The 20,715-nt window shown below is 38.3% G+C and overlaps 1 protein-coding gene across 1 annotated transcript in view; it reads right to left on the reverse strand.

Moving 5' to 3' along the window:
* ube2o (ubiquitin-conjugating enzyme E2O) overlaps positions 1-20,715 on the reverse strand; it is a 34,523-nt gene that overhangs the window by 3,276 nt on the left and 10,532 nt on the right. The window contains 16 exon segments of the mRNA XM_056750701.1: positions 517-574; positions 1,675-1,878; positions 2,327-2,463; positions 2,714-3,184; positions 7,243-7,510; positions 8,329-8,418; positions 11,888-12,010; positions 12,093-12,205; positions 12,399-12,553; positions 12,927-13,266; positions 17,055-17,157; positions 17,285-17,435; positions 17,681-17,790; positions 17,918-18,061; positions 18,183-18,246; positions 19,849-19,946. Of these exon segments, the coding sequence (XP_056606679.1) occupies positions 517-574; positions 1,675-1,878; positions 2,327-2,463; positions 2,714-3,184; positions 7,243-7,510; positions 8,329-8,418; positions 11,888-12,010; positions 12,093-12,205; positions 12,399-12,553; positions 12,927-13,266; positions 17,055-17,157; positions 17,285-17,435; positions 17,681-17,790; positions 17,918-18,061; positions 18,183-18,246; positions 19,849-19,946 (2,629 nt within the window).

Here is a 20,715-nt window from a genome sequence, read left to right on the forward strand (position 1 = left end):
TTTCAGCTTTTCAGCTAATTTTCGGTCTTGTTTTTATTTTAGTCTATAAATGTATTCAAGTTTTTATTTTGACCTAACACAGATGAGTAAAATGACTAGACTGGGGACAACTATGTATTTATTTAAAAAAACCTTTTCTCTATTTAGAATGGTCCAGAAGCAATTCCTGTTTAGTTTTTCTTACAACCAAACAAACATTAGAACAAAATACAACCAATAGAACATTTAGAATTTAATCAAATTGTTAAACGAACATCCTCAGAAGTTAAATATATGTGCGAAAAAAGGAAAAAAATAAAAAAGGAATTGTATCTGGAACAGTGTTGCTTAAGTCTTTAAAGTTAGTTGTTAGGTTGTCTAGTCTGAAAAAAAGCATTCTGATTGAGTAACATCTGTACCGTATCGGAAACGATTTGCATCCCTAACCAAACCCTTAATAAAACCGCCCTAATAATTTATTCTATTTATGGAGTTAGCTCCATAATGGCACGGCTAAAATATTTAGTTTGAACTAACCTTGTATAGAGATAAGCACTTGCAACAGACTGGATTTGCTGGTCCATCTTTCAGTGCCCTGTGAGAGGAATGATCACAAACAACAAATATCCACATTAACAAATATCCACAGCACAAAAACCTTTATAGCTGTAACACTGGCCTGGCAATATTATTTTGATATGATCCCTTTAAGCATTCATCCTCAATTAGCTTCTCTGTCGCCAAAGATGTGCCGGATGAAGAGCAGCAAACACGTACTTATTCTAACAACAGTATTGCAGACACACAGAGGAGGTAAATGGACACATTTTTGCTGCATCTTGTTTACTGTTGTAAGTATTTGTATCTGTCAGTCTGTTTACTGTTTGCTATATGTCTCCAACCTTTTAAACAGATTTGTGTTATATTATTAACCATCACGTTTTTATCTACATTTAGCATTAACACTATTGATCAGCATTTGTGACTCTGTGAAAACACAGGCTAAAGTCTCATAATCTAATTGATTATAAGATAACAACCATCAAAGATTAATTTCAACCATTAATTACCCTAAGATTTTGGCATTGTTCAGCCGATATTGAAGATATTGTTATATTTTTACAGAATATTCTGTAGGATGATTTTATGAAGGACTTTTGCTGGGTTTTCACAAGCACATTTTGTAATGAAAAACGTTCTAATAGGGAAATGATTTAAAGATAGAAGTGGCTTTGCTATGAATGGCATGGAAAGGCTTATTAAGTAGGTAACTTGGTTTTCTGTTTATGATGAGCATTTTCATTATTACATTACATTTGCTGTTTGTATGTTGTCAGTTGTTTTAATTTATTTACAAATATACTTCTTTTAAGAGGGCATTCCCTCAAAGCCACAGAGTCTACAATACATACACACTGTGGATATCAAAATAAAAAATAAATGGCCTGATAAAATAGCATATCTTTAATACAGTATATACACTATATCCAACTGGGCTAAATTGATTAAATATTTTCAAAAAAAGATATTGTCCGGACCTTTGTTTGAAAGAAAATATAAAGACCGATTGACTACCCCTGCCTTAAAGAGAACTTACAAAGACAATAGTACAGTCCTTCTATGTATGTATTGTAAATGACAGAAATTATTAATAAACACTTCATGTTCAAAATTTGTTCAGGGGGTTGAGCTCACCTTTCCAATCCAGGTGCCGAGCAGACTTACACAGACTTTCCCGTTATCATAGAGGTTGGGGTTAAGTCGGCCGCTACACTGAGAGAGGTAACGGAAGAGAGGGGGAACAGCAGGATAGATATTTGGAAGCTGGATATCAAACAGGAATAGCCCATCCTCATAAGGAGTGCGATTAGGGCCCTTAATTACAGCTGAGAAAAGATCCTGGGAAGAAAAACATGAAGATAATCATACCGCCTTATAATACATTTAATATTCACAATTGTTCCCAAAAACAATAAAACTTGTAAAATGCAGAATAATATAATTAATAATTTTACGAAATACGCATTTGCATCTACAAAGAGAAACTTCCAGTGTAGGCAACTTCACAAGTATGTTATGTTTTGATAATTTTCTTCTTTTTTGTATCTAAAAACAAAATAAATTCACACAATCTCTTAATCCATCCAGATTTTTTTGGTTTTGGGTATTTTTCTTTATTGTATTCATCTGCTAGTGCCATAAGACAAACCATACTCATATTCAAGATACATTTTCTGAGACCACGTGTTTTTTTTTCAGGTGAATCCCAAAATGTACTCATATTCAAGAAATGTATTTGGTGTGTTCCATTTATTAATAGGGTATATGACGTTTATGGCATTTTTACCATTCGGCCCTCAAAAGTCTTCACCATGATGCCATCGGGCAGAGAGGTGGCCAGAAGGGCCATTTCCTTTCTTACAGTGCTAAAGAACTTCTTTGCATCCGCAGGCTGGAATTCCATTTTTTGAAATGAGTGTGTCTCTATAAAAAGTAAGAGGCAACATTTCAGACCACATTAACACTGTAGAATATGACAAAATAAACACAGAGTAGGCAGTCCTGAATCTGCCTGACATTTTCTTTTTAGTAAGTTGACTTACACAGATGAATTGTTTCAAAACGTCTAAATGAAGATACATATACAACTACCGTTACAGACAAAACAATTAAAACAGAAAGACTGTACTAAGATTTTTATTAATTTACTAAACGCTTGTGTATTTGTGTTTACCTGGTGACCATTCTAAAACAGAAAAGACTTCTCCTTTAGCGCTGGTGAAGGTGACACCAGGTTTGCCTCCACTGTGCTGACACAAAACGGGCGTGTCACTGGGCCACTCAGAACGTACAGGCGTTTGAGGTTCAGGTGCCACTGCCGCTGATGACCTCTCCTCTTTTATAGCAGCCTCCATCTTTTCTTCTTCCACAATCGCCACATTGTCCAGAGTCTTTTTCAGGTTTTCCTGAAGTTTCTTTATGTCATCCAAGAAGCGTTTCTCCTTTGTGGGTTTAGCATCAGCCGGGCTTGTGGCAGCCATTGCGGCTGAAGGTTCGGCAGTGGGAGAGGTTGGTGATCCGGTCCAAAGCTGCTCAACAGTCATGTTCTTAAGGCTCTCCAAGATCTTTAGGGCTTCTTTGAGCTCACGGAAACCCCGCGGTGGGGTCTCTTTAAAAGGTTTCTCCTCAGATGCAGGGACTCCACCTGAGACAGGCAAGATAGTTAGCCGTAGGTGAAAACAGCACATGGCTACTGAACTTCTACACCAACTGCTACAGAATTACCTTTATTTAAAGCAGGCATGAATTAAAATAAAAAAATGAACCCGAGCTTTTGTTATATAAGAGGGAAATGTATTCACCCCAACATCATGTATGTGATAGAATTGAAAACGCCGTTGTTACTGAGATTACATCTGTTATTGACGCCAGGCCCAGTGAACGACAGGTTCTGGAATGCACCCATCTATGATGACATTGAAAGGTTGAACACCACCTTCACAGACAAAGATCAACGACTACTTCTCTAGCCCCTCCCACTGGTTCACGTGCCAATTCTGAAGTAACACAGGTGGCGCGGAACCAGATAGAGCGAGCAATTAATAAAAAAACATGCCGTTAAAGATTGCTAAATATTGTGCCATCCCTGGTTGTGGAAGAATACAGTTAAAGGGATACTCCAAAATTCTGTCATGAACAGTGATGGGAATAACAACGTTATTAATCAACAGCGTTCCTAACGGCATTCGTTCTTTCAGTAACTAGTAATCAAACAAATTACTTTTTCCCCCTTACAATGCTATTACCGTTACTATAATTGACCCAGCCCGGACCAATCATAATGCCAATATTATGCGCCATAGAGTTTAATCGGCTGCGAATAATGGGGTTTTAAAAAGTCCTTTGCGATTGTTGCTAGCCACCACTCTGTACGAACATGATCCCAGCTAAAAGTCTTCTCACTGTGGAATCTTAAGTGCAAATTATAGGACGCAGAGCTGCGTACCCTATGCCGTAGCCTGACACGCACCTCTCAAAAAATGTAACATCATCTCAACGGGGACCCTAAGCGGACCGCAAGCGCTATGATTGGTCTGTTTGCACCACTCCCTCAGGTCAAAAAAAACTTCACAATTGCCTCATGTTTACTCGGACGCATTTCTGAACGCCTCACAGTATTTTCTAATGCAATCAAATTTATTTTCTGGTACATCAAGGTCCGCTCAGTAACACTTTGGGTGCTACGGTACTACGAACAGTTAACATCTGTGCACTGTTGCAAGGTTCAGACGTCAACGTTGTGGAGTGAAGAAAGACGAGACAGACGCGGTGCACAGCGCACAGACAGATGTAACTGTCAATGACAAAAAAACAATGTCCTTTTCAAAAGTTAGAAAAGTTGATGCTAGAAAAGCATGTTTTCCGAGATGAATTGGTAGAAAGATTTGCATTTATTCTTCCTACATCAACATGCATGAGGCCGGTTTGTCTCATTTGCGGAGTCTGTTGCGATCTTTAAAAATGGAAACGTTAAACGGCATTACGAAACTAGACATCAACACTATGAAGAAACTTGCCCGCACCAGTCCGTGCTAAGGACACGGAAATATATTAGCTCAAAGCCCAGTAGTAGCGATCTACCCGGGTCCTCCCTCTCTCACTTACTGCCAAACAACGAGCATATGAATGTCACCAAGAATACAGTTGATCTAACGAAAACATCACAGGCCTTTACTGATAGGAATATAGTAAAAGAGTGCATGAAGCCTGCCTGTGAAACAGTTTTAGAAGGATAATAAAGACATGAACTAACTTCAAAAGAAAATATTAAACAAACCCCCCTTTCAGCTGCAAAAAGCCACAAGAAGAGCTTTAATGTTATCAGAGGATGTTCAGTCACAACTTGATGCTGCTATTTGTTAATCTCAGTTCAGCAGAAAACAACACTTTAGTTTTCTTTTAAAGTTGTTAATGTTGAAATGAATGTATGTTCCTTTCCGGTATAGAGATTAGGGCATTTTGCTAATTTTCCTTCATTATATTGTTGTCAACCATTGTTATGCCATTGCATAGATATGAAAATACATGTTTGTTGCTTTGGTCTGCCAAAAACCATCAATTCATGTTTTTAGGTATTTAATTGTCTGGACCGGGGCTGGTAAGGAGGGTTTGTTTACTGGAACTCATGCAATTTCAGTTGAAGAGTCCTGATGTACAACAATAAAGACTTCTTAAAACAGACTCATACAAGAAGAATTGTCCAGAGTTTTACCTCATAGACTGAATGTTATATGATCCGTCCTGAAGGACCGCATCTCATCAACACTGCCAGAATTTTAAATTTGATTTTTATGGTCATAATCACAGTTTCACCCGTTGCTTGAATGTGTCAAAAACCAATGGCGCTATCCAGACATAATGTTGTTACAGCAAGCAGATTACATTAGGTTTTATAGATTACAGATTACAATATATATTTGATTACATTCAAATATATATTGCAGACTTTCTTATTGCTTTTCAATGAAAGTACAAATATTATTTTCTGGATTGGGAGTGCTTTGGTTGATGTGGGACATAGCAAAAGGGTCAATTGAGCTCATTGAAGCGGTGTTCATCCGAGTAGGCTCTGTCTCAGAAGGAGGACCTGCAAGTTTTTTTTTTCTCTGGTGTGTGTGGGTGGGACAAACAAATGTTGATGATTGGTTTGCGTGTTGGTGGGTTCGAGACAACCAAATAACTGATGATGATTGGCTTAGATTTCCATCAGTTGCCAACAAGAGGCAAAGTAGGGCGGGTTTTCACACACAAGCACAGTCGCACACAGTACACCAATGCCTAGGATTCAGAAAGCACTGGCAAGAGTACTTTCCCTCGTTAAGGTGATATGCAAGATTATGTGTGTAACATGCACCCTATGCCCAGGAAGAAACCGGCTCCATGTCGGTGGCAAGTAATTATCTAATGAAGCACCTCACATCCAACCACAAAATTACTAGCCGAGACCTTGTCCATACGTTTCCGTTGAAAACTGAGTTTTTTTGTCGTTTTTAAGATGCTCTTCGCCTTATCCACAATGAAACATGTTGAAACGCAATAGTTACATTCCATAGTAATTAGTTACTTTTATAATGAAGTAACTCAGTTACTATTTGTGAGAAGTAACTTTATCAAATTACTTTTTAAAAGTAAATTTCCCTACACTGGTCATGAATTACTCCTTGTTTGAATACTGTATACATTTCTTTATTCTGTTGAACACAAAGATAGTTTTGCAAATGTTAGCCACTGACATTTCTTGGACAGCATTGACTACCATAGTAGGAATTTTTTCAACGGCAGTCAAACGTGCCCTAGACCCTTAATTCTTCAAAATATCAAATTTTGTGTTCAACAGAACAAATGATGTCCCAGAAATTTAAATCAGTTACTTACATTTTTTCCAAATCCAAACAACTTGAGGGTGAGTAAATTATTTTATTTTTGGGCGGACTACCCCTTTAATGCACATGGATTAATTTAGAGTGAATCTCTAGTTAACAAGTCAATTAATTATTTAATTAAGATCGGACGATCTTTGCAGTGTGTTCTTGTGACTGATGGAAATACTAATGTCGATTGCCAAATTTTAGTTCTGATTATTGCATGACAATTATTGCATAATTATTCATTATTAGTAGAATTCTAAAGCGACTGGAAAGAGGTCAGTGTGTTTGGGCAAAATTGGTATTTTTATAATTACATCTCAGGGAACAAAATAAACCCCTTAAGTCCATAGAATGAAATGCTTGAATTCAGACATACCCACATTCGTGTATCACCATCTATACGCGTAAAATACTTTATGTAATTTAAATGAATTGAAAGCCTTTGTCATTGCATATCTTTGCATAAAACCAAATTTAGGGAACAAATAAGACTTAAAACATCAATGAAATAAAAGTAAAAATGTTATAAAGGACAAAGCCATTTACATAAAGTGCAAAAGTAAGCACAAGCACTTGTGCATTACAATATTGGCCAGAACTAGCTGATTTTTCGAAGCATACGTAAAAGTAGCCAGTGTGAACAGAAGTAACAGACTGGGTAGAATAAGTAACCAAGTGATAATATTGCACAATTAAGTATCCTAGATAATGCTTTAGCCTTAAGGAAAACTCACGTCACAGAACTACAAGGTTTCCTATATAAAAAAAGTTAAATATTGTCAAATAGTAATTCATAATAAACTTTTTAATTTAACCAAAGGAAGAAAATCCGTACCGATAGCGAGTTCAGATGTGAATATAGCTCCTGCTGATTCTGTGGTGGAGGTATTCACACCATTAGTTTTGCCATCAGCAGGAGGACCTTTGGTGGGGGAGGAGACTACAGCATTGTCCCCTCCTCCCGGTTCCTCCTCAACGGGTCCATTATCAGTCTCCCAGCTGTCACTCTCATCCTCCCACTCTTCAGATGAAGCACCACTACTGCTGCCTTCTGCTGAGTCATAATACGTTTCTTCAATCTCTGACTCCACATTATACAAGTGCTAAAATGAAGAGAGAAATAAATACAGATTAGAATCAATGTCTGATATGATTGTGCCAAATAGCAATAAGGTGTTGGTCCACCAACAAATCCAAATCAAGATTCCAAAAAGGTACATCCAGTAAAACCCTGCATACAAAATGTATAACCTGCAAATGCAGGTTATCAATATCAAGAGTTGAGCAAAGAAACCAGCCCCCACCCACACTTCGTGATCATGATGTTCTACTTAAATCTTAATTACACTAATGCTGTGGACTGGAACAATATTGTCAAACTAATTACAGGTAACCAAACCAAAATGACATTAACCGGTGGGAAACCTCTTATCCTCATTGTTTATCCTTCATGTCTATTAAAGTGTGTTTTGCATAGATTAACCCTAGAACTAAAAACATTTTTTATGACTCAAACTGTCTGTAAAACAGCATAACTCCACCCGTTTCTAATGTGTATGAAGTGCTGGATACATTTACATACGGACCATATCTGCATGTATGCAATGCAAGGGTAAATGGTTGTTTGCTACTTACGGCACATTCTTTGGTCAACAAATAGAGGCTATTAATTATGTATTGGAGGAGCCGAGAAGAAAGTCTTAGTGTGGAATTTACCTTCGAGTCAAAGACAATACATTCCTTAATAGCCAATCCAGTTACTTTAAAATACTGTTAATATAATAAAACATGCATGTATTTGGCCAAATATAGAGTTTCTTACACATAAGGTTTCCACTAAATGGGGGACGAAATGTGGAAAATCATTAGAAATGTGTCATACATCAATGTTAATTCATTGTCTAGATAGATGGAAGCATACCTGTGGAAGGACGACCGTCTTAGACTCATCCGCCCACACAACCTCGACTTTACTACTCAGATCCACTCTGCACACTTGTCCAACAGACCTCTACAGATGAGACAGCACATGGCATAGGTTTACAGTGAGATGTAAAGACGTATATAAAAAAATCTAGTGCTGTCAATCGACAAAAAATATTCTGATAAATCACAATTTATTCTTTGATTAATCACAATTAATTGCACATGACATACATATTTTTACATTCAAATAATTTCACATTTATCTCCAAATAAATGCAGAAACAACTGATTTCTTTAAAGCCAACTTTCTGATATTGGTAACGCAAATGTTGTCTCTATTAAAATGTATTCTTTTATTTATTTATTCTAACATTAATTATAGCCATTCAACAGTATAATTGAGAGCTACAGTATCATGTCTAACAGGTAGGAAATATACAGAAAAGTTCTCAAACACTTGACAGTCTTTAATGCTAAATTTAATAAAGTGAATTCTCATTAAAGCTACAAAACACCTTGAATTCCTCTTTTTTTTGTTCTTGATTAACATTAGTACCAGGAGTCACAGCTGCAGGTATAAGAATGCGGCCCCTTAAAGAGCTGTCACTCTACGCAGATCTGACACCATCCCCATTGGATTCAAAAGAAGTCTGTGCTTACAAAAAATGCTAGATAAAACGGGCAATATGTCATAATCTTGTGTGGTTTTGTTAATTCAAGCACGAAAGAGAACTTAAAGACCCTGTTTTTTCCTTGTTTTTGAAGCTTTGATTGTGTTTTTTTGGTGTTTAACAATGGATTTTCATGTGTCTAGTTTAAAAAAAAACTTAATATTGCATATATTTCAAGTCTATTGTCCAACGCTGTCTCTCTTCTCACAAAACGACTAGATTTCTTGTGGTTTCTTCAAAGTCCCGCCTTCCGAAACGATCTGATTGGGAAAGCTGACCCGGTCTGTCAGACCGGTTATATTATCACAAATAACAGAAGCGTTTTGCCTTTTTAACAGAGGAAGTTTTGCCTTTTTATATTGGACCAGAGTTGGACAATAAAACAAGCAGATGGACTAGGAGACTGTAAGCAGGACTTTCATAGAAGTGTTGTAGACAAACACAATATCAGTGTATTACACAGAACAGCTTTTGCTTTCATAATCGAATAAGATGAGCACACGCAGGGGCTCGTAACATTCATTGGCCATGTCCAGATCAGACAGATATGATGTGCGTTTGCGAAGGTGGACGGGGAGGACCAGCCAGAAATGTCCGACCATGTCCGAAATAGATTCCCCGTAGACCATGCCCAGGAGAAAGCCATACCTCTTTTAGAGTGAGCTTTCACCCCTAACGGACATGGTAAGGATTTGTATGCCGCCATGACGGCATCAAAGATCCATCTGGATCTGGATACTCTTTGCTTCGAGATCGGCAAACCCAAAGTGGGATCCACAAAGCTCACGGACAGCTGTTCTTACTTCTAATAATGGAACAGTTGGTGTACACTTGTAGTGACGGTGGCTGCTCGTTGTCTGCTTGGGGGAGACCACTTGAACCCTGAATGGAGTGGAATAAACCTTAGAAATGTATCTCGCTTTCGGTCAAAGGACCACCTTCGTCAGGACCGAATTTTAGACATGGCAGGTCATCTAAAAAGGCATGTAGATCGCAGACTTTCTTAAACGACGCCAGTGCGAAGAGCAGGTCGTTTTTTAGCAAGAGAGATGGCAAGTCAGTGGACTCGAGCGGTGGTTTGCGCAGAGCACTCAGGACCATGAAGAGGGCTCAGAGCAGGAGTGAAAGTGGCCAAGGAGGATTTCATCACCTTCGCTCACACGGAGGAGCCATCGTCCACCGGACGTCCAGCACCACCGCATAGCACCGCGAGGAAGAGCTTCTCGGCTGGTTGAGGAGCGAGCGGCAGCATGTCGGGGAACCGGACTATATTTTTTTTCCCCTCTCTCTCCTCTCTCTTTCCGGTCGCTCCGAGGGCTCCCGTCTCTGTTGTCTCGTCTTGTCGCTGCATACCCCCCACCCCCCCCCCCCCCGAGGGAGGGGGAGGGAGCATGCACAGTCGCGGGGGTACCCCCCGGCCTGTGAGGGGTGATGGGGGTATGTAGTAGAGTAGGCGAGGCGAAACCGTGGTTCGAGTCCGGTGAGTAATTGTGAATAAGCGCCAGCTGTGCGCACACCGGGCTCGAATCATGTAGGAAATTGGGAGCATATAAAAGGAACGAGCGACCGGACCGTTGAAGAGAGAGGACCGGGCCCGGACATATGTTAAGTTTATATTTATGTCCTTGTGATTTGTATTTATGTTTTGTTTGCCGGCGGTCGGCCGTGAGGGGCCACCGGCTTTTATTATTTCTGTTATTAAATGTTTAAATGTTTGCCGGTTCCCGCCTCCTTCCTTTCATGTCTGAATCGTATTACAGTGTCATTCTGTCTCAAGAAGTGCAACGGGCAGTTTTCCTCCAATGCACACAGGTCGACATCCGCTCGGCCAAACAATTTCTTCGACCATTCGGTAATGGAGCCTCCATTTCCCCCGCAATGGACCGCTGCGAGATTGCATATTCGCCCCCGTGTTCTCCACGCCTGCCCAAAATATGAAGCATCTCACCAGTCTGTACAGTGGTAGAGATTGGAGTCCTCCCTGGTGATTTATAAGCGAAACCACAGCCATGTTGTCCTATCATACCAGAACGTGATGGTGCGCTTGTACTTTGGATATGCATGCGATTGTCTAAGATTGATATTTATCACCGCTATGATCCAATTTGAAATGACAGGAATGGAGCGCTAGATGTGATGTTTGAATGGGAGAGTTTCTGGAGTCACAGGCTGACATATGCCGGCGGACCTCTTCCTTGCGCTGATAAGGGCAGTATTCCCGGAGCGACATGCTGCCAGTATCGGGGTGTCGTCTCCGATTGGAACATAGCGTGGAGAAAAATTGCTCAATTTGTAAGGAGTTAAAAGGACTGGGAGCAGTCCTTAGGAAATTTCTAAATGGCATTTGGGAAAGCAAAGGAATTTCAAAGTGCAGAGAGCCTGCTGTCTTAAATGAATGCAACAAAGCCCATGCTAAAACGAGTACATTCTGAAAGGTTTCCTTGAGGTGGTGACAACTCGGATATCTTTAGGAACTGATTCCTGATGCAGCACTGGATTTTTTTCTGATGGTACAGGCTAGAATACACTATATGACTTTTGCCTCAATTGTTTCCAAAGTCCGGAAATTTTGGTCTGACAAAGGAGGCAAATAGGAGTTTAGATTGAGCAAACTCTGGATTCTCAGGCTCAAAAGCTTTCATCTCTATGGTAAATTATGCTACACAGGTAACCTGGTCCAGAGCAAGTTTGTTTCAGGGTAAGAGCTTCCAAACCCACACTTGACCAACCATAAAATGACGCAATTCTGACGCATTACCAAAAATGAATAAGGACTCTATTTTAGTAATTACAACAAAGATACAATTCAAAGAGATCTCAAAGTTCAGAGGTAACATTTTGAACATGCTAGAGTTAAACAAAACTGAAAATGATTTTCTGTACCTCATTTTCACAGTCCTCTGTGTTTGAGTTTCCGATCCTTATAACAATATCTGTTATGCGGAAATGGAAGTCAGGATGATCAGAAATGTCGTAAACACTAACATCCTCTTCCACTCCATTAACCTGCATACAAAACAATAATTTATTATACAATTCAGTAACCGTGTGTTAATCACCAAAACACTGGGATACAAAAATAAATTACCTCAACATCATCACCCGCAGCATTGAGTTTAACCCACTTCACCACGCAGGTTCTGGCCTTATGATCGCCTGACTGAATCACTCCACAGACACCTGAATCCTGAACAGTCTGAGCTGCAGGAACCACAATCAAATAGTGTACATCAAGAAACAAATCAAGCAAAAAGTAAACAACTTGTTATGTCTACAATAGACTTGTATAGAATTTGATATTAAACAATTTCCAGGAATAAGCCTTCCCACAAATAACATCAAAGAAGCATTATGAAAAGAAAACTGTATGGGTTTAATGCTGTAAAGTACATACGTCGCTTGTCTACAACGTAGTCTCCAGGACAGAACTCGTGATTGTCCAGGTGTTGGATAGGGATTAGATCATTGGACCGGATACCTGTCTCTAATCGACCATCCTTCCACAAAACATCTGCAGTGGTCACAGTGGAAACAACCTCAACTGCCACCCTACACAAAACACAGAATCCAACAAAAACACAGAAAAAACATTAACTTGAAGGGCTTTACTAAATGATGATTCATTGCATAGCATATAGTTTCATACTCTAACAAGTTTCTGAATAAACACAATGTCTGATGTTGCGCAGTTTTATTAGAAATGCAACACTGTACAAAAATGCAGATACATGTTTAAGTAGAATCTAACTTCAGTAACCGACAACAAAAACATTGTCTAACAAAAAATGAATTCCTTCATAATAAATAAGTTCGGTATTGAGAATATTGGATGAAATTAAGTTTTAAGATGACTTACACGTTACACTGAAATAGGTTCATTAAATGTTAATTACTGACAATTGTTTTGGAACTCCTATTGTACCTGTCTCCCGGTTTAAACTCTCGCGAAAACTTTGTCCTCTTCTTTTTGTGCTTTTTCTTCAGGTTGCGAATGGACAAAGGGATGCTCTTCTTTCGGGATGGGCCACAATGCTGTGAGGCCGTGGAGCTCGCAGAGGAAGTTACTGAGCTGGTGTCATCAGTGTCATCTGCAATCTCCTCATCTGACTCCAGCTCCCCCAGATGGGCACAAGGTTTCTGAGAGGCATCTGATTGTGGCTTCTCTCCCTCATCCACACCTTCTGGACATGAAACAGGACCGTTGTTGGGGTAACATGGAACATCATCAGGACAGTCCTTTTCCTGCATTGATTTCTCCTCACCTAAAAAAAAACCATTATCTCAATTTAAAAGTTATCTAGCCAACACCGACCGGCGTGATAGTCATGACAAAAGATGCTAGAAACCCATTATAATTTGGTTGTCATGTCGCTTTGCGCTGGTCGCGTCCGGTTTAGACAAGGTGTTATGTAGAAGTCAATCCACATAGGCTGTTTCAGGAATTGTTCTGTCTGGTGCATTTTTACAACTTCAAAATGCCCAAAAGCTATGGCGAGTATTGGAACGTAGGCTTAATTGGTTTGAATCTTTGGTTTGAAAGCTACAATTTAAGTATGAACCAGGACTGGATGCTCCGATCAGAATTTCTGCAGCCAATATTGACTACTTATTCTTTGTAATCATGACCATCCGATCATACAAGCAGGATTAAAGGATCGATTCTGATACCCTGGCGTTATTTAAATTACATATATGATGGATCAATGTGCTTTTCTAGAGGGTCAAAACATTTGTGCCTAGGATGCACCGGAATTTCGGCAATCAAAGATTTTCATACCAAAGTAGCATTAGGGGTTTTCGCCCAAGAGAAAATTAAATAATAAAAATCTGGTGAAGGAGTGCACAGTTTTCAGAAACTCATGTAGACTGTCATAGCGGCACATACTGACATCACATGAAGCTCATACCAAGTCCAATTACAAAAAACTGAATAGAGAATGTTGAACCTGCTGTTTTTATTAAAATTACTGTAGCAGCATATATAAACTTGATATAATAACAATAGATGCAGAGTTAATTATTTGACTAACATTTTGCATATAATTACAGACTATTATTATATTATTGTTATGGCTGTCAATGTTAACGAGTTAACACATGCAATCATTTTTTTTTAGATTAATGCGTTAAAAATATTTAATGCAATTAACAAAGCATCCGTTTGTTTATCATCCGTTGTCTAGTGTTACATTATATAACCACGCTCTTATTCATGTAAAAGCTTTTAAACCACTTATGCGCGATCAGAAACAGTTGCTTTGACGGGTTAGTGTAGATAGAATGTTTCTAGCTGTGGGATGTGGCCCAGTGTAGTGTATGCAATCACGGGTCAGAATCAGACAGCGTACCAGTATTAAGTTCTTTTTCAAACAAAACCACACAAGACTATGCCAGAAAGCCCATTTAGTCTAGCATTTTCGTAAGCACAGACTCCAACGTGTTAAATAAAATTTTAAATGAATGCAAGGAGTTGTGAAAATGGGAGAGGCGTCAGATCTGCATAGATAGACAGCTCTTAAAGGGGCCGCAATCTTAAACCTGCTGCGGTGACTCCTGGTACTAATGTTAATCAAAGAACAAAAAAAAAAGAGGAATTAATTTTGTTTATAGCTTAAATAAGAATTCTTCTGTTTTTAAAGGAGCCATGAATTAATTATGTATTCAAGCTAAAATGTAGAGTAAGTGTCAGAATTGAATACACCCTTGTTACTGAAATAACAACCGTTATAGACACCTGGCCCAGAGAACGGCAGGTATTGGAATGCACATAGGTTGAACACTGCCTCTACAGAAGAATATCAACGACTACTTCTCTAGCCCAGCCCGCTGGTTCGCACATGACGCTGCATAACCTTCCATGGGATTCCGACATTAGTAATGCGTGGTTAAATTTTTGTTTATAAATACGTTCCAGGTCACGTGGATATAACATTGAGCGTTTGATCGATTTATATCACAACGGATTCCATTGTGAACAAGGCACAGGTCAACGATGGATTTGCGGCGAGACTAAAATTAAAAAGCAGCGCTGTGCTGTCAATATTGACTCTGACTCAGGAATCTTAGGCGAGTAAAACATTTTTGTACTATAAGTCACTATTGCTTTGTTAGAGATCGCTTGATGTGCCCCGAGCACTATTTGCACGGGATTAGTATTACCTGGGGACTACTGGGGTCATTTGTAGTAATTGCAGAGGTTATATATAATTGTATAGTTAATATTAATATAAGTATAATATTAATGCAATATTGCTTGAGTAGGAGTGAAATAGTGCGCTATATCGGCATGGCTGTGATAATGACACGGGACATAGGTATGAACGAAAGAGAGAGACTGTAAAAGGACAATCCCTGAGAATGGGTTTTTCCATTGCACTGTGGCAGTTTTCGGCAAAAGGGGCTGCCTGCAGCCGATGGGGCGAGTGGAGCTCCACTCAAACACGGAAATACATCACCTCCACTCGAAGCCAGATCAGATATACGTCACTTAATTCTGACCTCAACCCGGAAGTAATTTATGAAACGGCGCAGTTTTAATGTCAATAAATACTTGTAATGTTAAAACAAAATTATTGTTTAAATGTTATTAAATACCTTTAATGTTACTAAATCCAGACACTGCTTCCAGGTTTGTATTTAGAAAGTAAACATTACAATAGTTCAAATAAAAAAATGAACATAAATAATTTAGGAATTGTGTATTTATAGCAAAATAGCATACAAAACAACCACAGTAAAATTTGGATAATCTCCACAAATTAAGTTTTAGTAGTTTTGAGTAAAAAACACAAACTATATTTACAAAACACATCAACTGCAAGGAACAGTAAATAACGATCAACGAACGTCCTTCTTGTCTTTTAATGGCTGGTCGTAACCCACATGTATTGGTGTATAGTGCCATCTACTGTACCAGGGAGTACGTATTTATTCATCCTCTTTGTGCAATTTCACAGAAGCCATATGCGTTGTGCTTGCATTGCAGGTTAAGACAGCGTCTATCTGCAATTAGTGTAGGGATGCTGAGATAAAATTGCCCGAGTTAAAGTTCGAACTTCCGAGAGCTCTGCAACGCCATTTTCCCCCTTCTTTATTATTGAGTGGAGGTGACATATTTCCTGTTCGAGAGTAGAGCTCCACTCGCCCCCTCGGCTGCAGCTAGACCCCTCTCTTTTCTGCAAGTTCTCTTTCTCAATCTTTCTTTATATGGCGGGTCCCATCCAACTTGATTAGGTGCATGTCACCACCTACTGTAACAGCTGTGAACTGCTCTAGGAGACACTGCCAAATGTTTATGTTTTATTTAGTTTCATAAGTCTGACTTGGCCTATTGGCGGAGTGATAAAAACAGTGCAGTGGTTTCCATGGTGATGCTGGTGAAATATCACATGGTTCCCAGGCAATCAGATTCAAGAAACAGAAAAAACTGTTGTAGAAAATAACTTAATTTACAACAACGGTTTGGACAACCAGCCTGTAGTTATTATATGATCTATGACCTGTGAAAATATAAGATGTATGCCAAATCACAAGCGGTTTAAATAAGCGCATTTCAGAGAGTCGGGGCAAAGAGGAGAGATACAAACATGTACAGTATGTGGAAAGAAATTGCATTTTTGAACCTTAAATACACATTGCATTACATCTAAAACTAACGTTTTAACTAACTATTAGTTCTTGCCGCGTCATATGACCCCTTTAAGACAGCTCTGGCCCATGAGTGTATATTGACTGCGTGAAATAGCTCCTCCTGGAATGCATGACTTTTTTTTACATCATTACATAATTACCAATATTAACAAATCAATATTTAGTTAATCTCCCCATAGAAATAATCTAAGAGGATAATTCCCTGCCCTTTTCAGAAATGAAATTCATGACTTGAACAATAATAACATTAATGTTTTTACTAAAATGAAAGTAATAGGAGATTTATAGACAGAAACAAAAAATCCTTCACATATATGGCATTCAGCACTATAAATACATGTCATGCGCTACAATACCATACTTCAGTTTGTAGGACTGAAAGTGAAAAGTATATTCATACCTTCCATGCTTTCCACCTTCTCTGTTGAGTGTGAGTTGTTAGTCTCTGTGTCTGAATTCTCTGACATCTTTTTTCCAGATTCCTTTCTAAACATTCTTTTTAACTGCAAAAAAATTACATTTTGTCAAATAGACTTTCAACTGCCTAGTCCAACTATACTTTGAAATACGAATAAAAGCACAGAAATTGCTTTTAAAAACACAAGGCAGTTATTGGCAAATCAACTATACCTTTCGAACAACAGGGTCATCGGGTTGAGCAGGGGCCCCCTCAGGTCCCTCGCAAGTTATTCGTGTGGTTTCACTCTTGGTGGGAAACACATACAGGGCTCTCTCTCCAAGCTGCCTCTGAGTATGATCAAAGAAGCCAAGTCTCTTCACCCTGATTATTAGAGAATAATGTCAGAAAAATAATCTTATTATAATATTTTTATTATTCAGAATTTTTATTTCACTCTATTCCTTGAGGTCTAATTATGACATTTTTTTCAGTCAGTTTTTTTATTCCTGATGTCATGACCCCTTTAAAGAGTTTTTAAAGAAAGTACACATAGGGATGCCCAGATTTTATATTTGGTATTGAAACTGGTCTGATACTGGCATAGATAATGCTGGATCGAAAGATACCTGCAAAGGTTCTCCTGTGTGATGGTTGAGGGTGGTGGGAAGACACTGTCGGGCCCTTTTGGAGAGTAACTTTTTGTAATCCATGTCACCTTTAGCTCGACCACCTGAACCTGCAATTAAACAAAAATAAGGAGCCATAGTTTAGTGAAGAGGTTAATTAAATAAAGCTAAAGCAGCATTTGTTTGGTTATTTTCAAATATTTTATATCACAGACATTTTAACTAAACTTGTCTTACCTCTTCCACAACAACCCTGAACTTGCTTTTTTTACTGAGAACTGGTTTTACACCATATAGCCATTGCACATTGGTAAAAGCCTTTGAGGGTCCAATCAAAACCTGGCCTGGGTAGAACCCATATGCATCATCAAAGAATAAACCCTGGAGTAAAGGGCAAAAGAACAATTCAAATCACAGATCACATCAACAAACTGTTTGGAACATTTGCTAAATACGAGTTATATTAGAGATAGACATGAACACAAATGTTCTATTTACATACCACATCACTGACGTGAGGGTAAATATCATAGAGTTTGGCACCATCCTCCTCACTCATGGAACATCTAGAGGAAAAACATACAACATCATACTAAATCAAAAATGGAAATGGTGAATATTGTGACCTTTTTATGTGGTAAAAGAGAAGTAGAAAAGAAATGCATTTAAAAGTAAAATAAATGCTAATAACGCACACAGTCCTAATAAAAGTTTTTTTTTTTCAGAAAGTTTGTTTAAGTACTCTTCTGCCCACCAGTAAATTGGATCGTTGGAAATTATATTGTTACCATCAATTCTTTTGTCCATGATAACAGTGTAGTGAAAATCTGATATTGTGACAGCCCTATCTCATACTATTGTGAAACATAGTTCTGTGAAATATATTTTAAAGTCCCTGTAGTGGAGTAGGCGGGGCGAGACTGTGGTTCGAGTAATTGTTACTGAGTGCCAGCTGTGAGCGCACCGGTCTCGAATCACATCTCAGATAAGGGAAATCTGTATTGTTTTTATTACAGCATTCATAACCTGTGTATGATTGAAATGGCTTTATAAAACGGCAGATTAACGTCACAAGGGGCAGGGATTACTTTTGTGCTGAATGTATAAGCGTTTTTGACTTTCATTGATTTGAATTATATTACTTCAACCAAGTATATTCATAAATATCTTCTCGAAAAACAATGCCAGTCCCATCTTGGAAGGACTGCGGGTGAGTAAAATAACAGCAATTATTAGGGGGGGTTAAACTAATGCATAAAGGAAAATTAAATCAAATTAAAAAGATAAATATTTATTTCAATTAAATATCATAAAAAGGCACAAATACTGAATACAATATCTGTGTACATGTTTTAATATATGATTTAAAAGTAACAGCAACAAAAACAGTATAAAAGGAACAAAATTCAATAAGTAACAGAAATTAAAAATAACAGAAGAAATTAGTATATTGTAAAAAAACTGTCCCGCATCCTATTTATTTTTTTGGAATCTGGAATCCTTGAGTTAGTTTATTACTCCTGCCGATTGTATTTAGGCTTCAAAAATATTGTGTTAATCTGTAAATTGTCTTGTTAGACAAAACGTGTAAACATCATGAACATTTGTTAATCACAGACTTTTGTAAGATTACAAAAAATAAGATCTATGGGAAACAAAACTTCCTTCCGGGTTAGCCTACAAAAATACTTTATCTCTGAGCCACTCCATTATGCTTGCCAAGGTGCTTTTGATTGATTGTGTGTTAAACTAAAGAGGAAAAATGAATGCCACGGTTACGGTTTATACCTGAACGCTAAAGCCCACGGTTATGCTTTGAATAGTCTTGTGACCTTAATATTGAAGGTGTGGGAAATTTGTCCGCTTTCTTTGGTGAAGGTCTGCCCAAGAGGCGATATGAATGAAGAAAAACTGATAAAATCATGGAATTAAGGCATTAAAACAGAATTTACTGTGCAGACTGTATAGTTAATGTTAAGCGGTTCTAAATATACAGAAACACCCGTCACTGCATTGTTTTATGTGTTTTTTTGTTAGACGTTTTTGATTATGTTTTGCATTGATTTCATTATTTAGTTAGAAATTGCAATCACAATTTTGAGTAGAAAAATCCATGGAATAAGCAGATATGACTCGTACTAACAATGACAATAAAGTTGTTACATTACCGTGCTCCATTGGAGAGCTGTACTATGATTTGGATGCTGAGATCATACACCTTTCCCAGCCAGAAGTCATAAACGATGTAGTCCCCATACATAAATTGCTGAAGATGGGTACGGAAGACAGAGAAAATGTTAATCACTCAATTTTGACACGTCCTTTCACCAGATGCTTGTAAGCAAAATGATTTACAGTACATTAATTTCAGATTCAATAACCCCAGAGTAACCCAAGTGCCTATATCATGGGTAGAATGATAATGCAGGTGAGAAAGCTTTTGGCTTGTAAGCCATTATAACTAACCCAGCTAGCACATGACGTACCAGTATTGGTTATGTATTGGTAATTTCATGATTTTCGCTGGCATAAAATTAAGACGTATTCGGTGACGTAACACCTGGCTCTGTATTGGCTCTCTAGCCTGTGGAAAAGCAACCGGTTCTTAAAGGGCTCGCCGGTGAAACCAACTAAGAACTGGCAATGGCACTTGCTCTGAACTAGCATCTGGTTCCTGCTGGTGGAAAGGGGGCATCAGTGACGGTGTTTAGTTACAGTCAGAAGATGCGCCAAAACTACAATGACCACAATGTTGCCTAGTAACGTTAAATCAAAATTTGGATTTTGAAAAGGGAAAGAGAGAAAAGAGAGAGAGGAAAGATAAAGGAAAGGGTGTCAAAATGTAACCCAGTTTTTCACCAAGAAAGGTGGTTAGCCTTTAGTCTGTGAGTGGTATTAACCTGTTGGCTTAATGTCCAAAGTGAAATAAGCTGAAAAAAGCTACAGACTAGTGTTAACCTACATTTAACCACCATTTAATCAGTGCTGGGAAACGTTTAGCAAGATATTCATATTAATATATGTGCAGCTAAGTA

The sequence above is a fragment of the Triplophysa dalaica genome, chromosome 6 (genome assembly GCF_015846415.1).
Source record: "Triplophysa dalaica isolate WHDGS20190420 chromosome 6, ASM1584641v1, whole genome shotgun sequence".
Lineage (NCBI taxonomy): Eukaryota > Metazoa > Chordata > Actinopteri > Cypriniformes > Nemacheilidae > Triplophysa > Triplophysa dalaica.